Source organism: Gadus morhua, chromosome 18, assembly GCF_902167405.1.
Source record: "Gadus morhua chromosome 18, gadMor3.0, whole genome shotgun sequence".
In the NCBI taxonomy this organism is placed as follows: Eukaryota; Metazoa; Chordata; class Actinopteri; order Gadiformes; family Gadidae; genus Gadus; species Gadus morhua.
Genome location: NC_044065.1, coordinates 3,427,236 through 3,429,735, shown reverse-complemented (window position 1 = coordinate 3,429,735; position 2,500 = coordinate 3,427,236). Strand labels below are relative to the sequence as shown.

Sequence of the window (2,500 nt, the reverse complement as noted above, 5' to 3'; positions counted from 1 at the left end):
GCATTTTGTGCATTTGTCAACACATACTATAAAATAAATCCTTGGAACACAGAAGTAAAGCTCTCTCTGAGTCTCGTCATTCTGCTCCTCATGCAGAACAATTCCCAACACCAAAAGCCCCAAAAGATTAGTCTGAGACGAGCTGCTGCCATCCATTATCTCCGCAATCCGAGCGCTGATTAAAAACGTATGCCAGTATGTTCTCCTCCTCCAACTGTTACGTCTGGAGGAATTCTTCTGTGAAGGCAATTACGAGAGGAAATACTCGGCCCGTCGTTTCACAGCCGCTTAATGAACTGAGAAGCAATCGCAAATATTGATGATCCCCCCCGAAACAGATGGAAGGGGGAACATTGTGGACTCCTTCCAGAGTGCTGGCTCAACTCTTGCTTCTGGCGCGGTTCAGGCCTTCGCTGCCTCACACACACACAGCCTGATTAAAGACATTCTCAAACGAACTGCACGCACTTATGGAGCCGCCATTTTAGTCTGTGTTGACGCCTGGGCTGTCAGGTGTTGACCAATCGGAGTGAAGATCCACACCTTGCTATGTGTGACCGTTGACCTCGCCATGACGATCGCCATCTTATGATTCGCCTTCGCCTGCTATCTAGTTTCTAACGATTTAGCCTAATAATAGTAATAATAAATTTTAATTGTATAACGTTTTTCAAAATGGAATCAAAACAAGACACTATTTTAGAAAAAGTTGTTTTTCTAAAATGTTTTTTTTTAAAGCATATCAATTAAGACACAACGTAAATGAATACTGCAGTGTGAGTAGGGGGGATGTTAATGTCCAACATGGTGTTTGCCTCAGTAGATCTTCACTGGCAACAGGGAGAAGGAGATCCCCGTGCGGAACGTCTTCCCGACCCCAATGGTGGGGCGCTACCTCCGGATCAACCCCCGCTCCTGGTACGGGGGGGGCACCATCTGCATGAGGGCCGAGATCCTGGGCTGTCCCATGCCAGGTGAGGGCTCCGTACGGGCTCCGGTGCTGCCGTTCAGATTTCATTTGGTACTTGTACTTGTGCAGTGCGGTGACAAATAAGGAAATCTTGAACCCCCGGGGTCGGTGATCTCACGGGGCTTCCGGGTATTCTCCGCAGATCCCAACAACTACTACCACCGACGGAATGAGGTAACGACGACGGACAACTTGGACTTCAGACACCACAGCTACAAAGACATGAGACAGGTACACTCGCTCGGGACTCAGAGGGCGATATAAGGGACCAAGGTCTGGCTGCCGACTCATGATTTATTCATCAGGGTTGCTCTGCGGAGTCCTTTCCCTTAAAGTGCCCGAACAGGGCCATCTTGTATTGCATCTCAGACACCCTCACTAAAGCGAGTGTACGGCGTGTATCGGGCCCATCTAAAGGTTTGCCATCTGCAGGGACAAACAACAGAACACAAAATAAATGGTAAATTGACTGCTTTTATATCGCGCTCTTTTGTAACCAGAGGCCACCCAATGCGCTTTACAAAATTGCCTGACATTCACCCGTTCCCACGCCGACGGCGGGGTCGACCGTGCAAGGCGATGGCCGGCCCGACGCTCCGGGGATTGAACCAGCGACCTTGCGGTTACCAGCCAACCCGCTCCGCCTCCTGAGCTACATGCCGCACACGCTGGTTTTGTTTTTCTCACGATGGTTGCGTAGGAACAAACAACAGAACCCACGATGGGTTTCCTTCCCTCCCCAAGGTTGTGTGAAGGAGCGTGTTTAGGCGAAGGCAGGGGGGCTCCTGTCATTACTTATTCCTGTTCCTGCGTGTCACAAACAGTGGCGTGTTTGTGGCGAGGTGGGGGACAGCTGTATTTGTCAGTGGCAGACTGGTGTGTCGGAGTGGTGGAGGTGCTGTGAATCACAATCTCCCCTCCGCCTCCCCTAACCGCCCTCTTTTACAAAGATTGCTCAGGCAGGCAGCATGATGAACTGTGTGTGTAAACGTATTGTTCCCCTGTCAAAGGGTTTGTGAAAACCTTTGCTTTTCCAAGATGGATAATTAAAAGCACCCTTCCAAATAACTTACGAGGAATTACTTCCACGCAAACAGTTACGAATTCATTCTTATTATTAACGAGGTTCCTAATGGATCTCAACAACGCAACTTTACTAAAGCTATTCATGGAAGCAACCTAATTGAGGTCCTGCATGACACCTCACCTACACACCGAGGGAGGTTAAGGAGTCCTTCCTTGAGTACAGTGTAGTACTCTGTACTCCAGGACTGTGTTCCATCCAGCGCTGCAGAAGATGGAGCCCAGGGCTCGTAGCGGCATCTGAGCGGTTCAGCACGGAGGCTGCAGGTGTGATGTATGGGGAGAGAGGAACTATTTTTATAACCCAGGCTGCACGTGATGACTCTGTTCTTTGTTCCCCACACCCTTGCAACCCGTCTCCTTTGTTCCGCGTGTTTTCCGCGCACTCCTGCCGAATCCCAAGAGGGGGGCGGCAGGAATCGTGCGCGCCAACAATGTAGGCCGCAG

General features: G+C 50.2%; 1 protein-coding gene across 1 annotated transcript in view; it reads left to right on the top strand.

The window, feature by feature from the left end:
- cpxm2 (carboxypeptidase X (M14 family), member 2) overlaps positions 1 to 2,500 on the top strand; it is a 29,831-nt gene that overhangs the window by 15,302 nt on the left and 12,029 nt on the right. The window contains exons 6-7 of the mRNA XM_030340931.1: positions 824 to 974; positions 1,113 to 1,201. Coding sequence (XP_030196791.1) covers positions 824 to 974; positions 1,113 to 1,201 — 240 coding nt within the window. The remainder of the gene's footprint in view (positions 1 to 823; positions 975 to 1,112; positions 1,202 to 2,500) is intronic.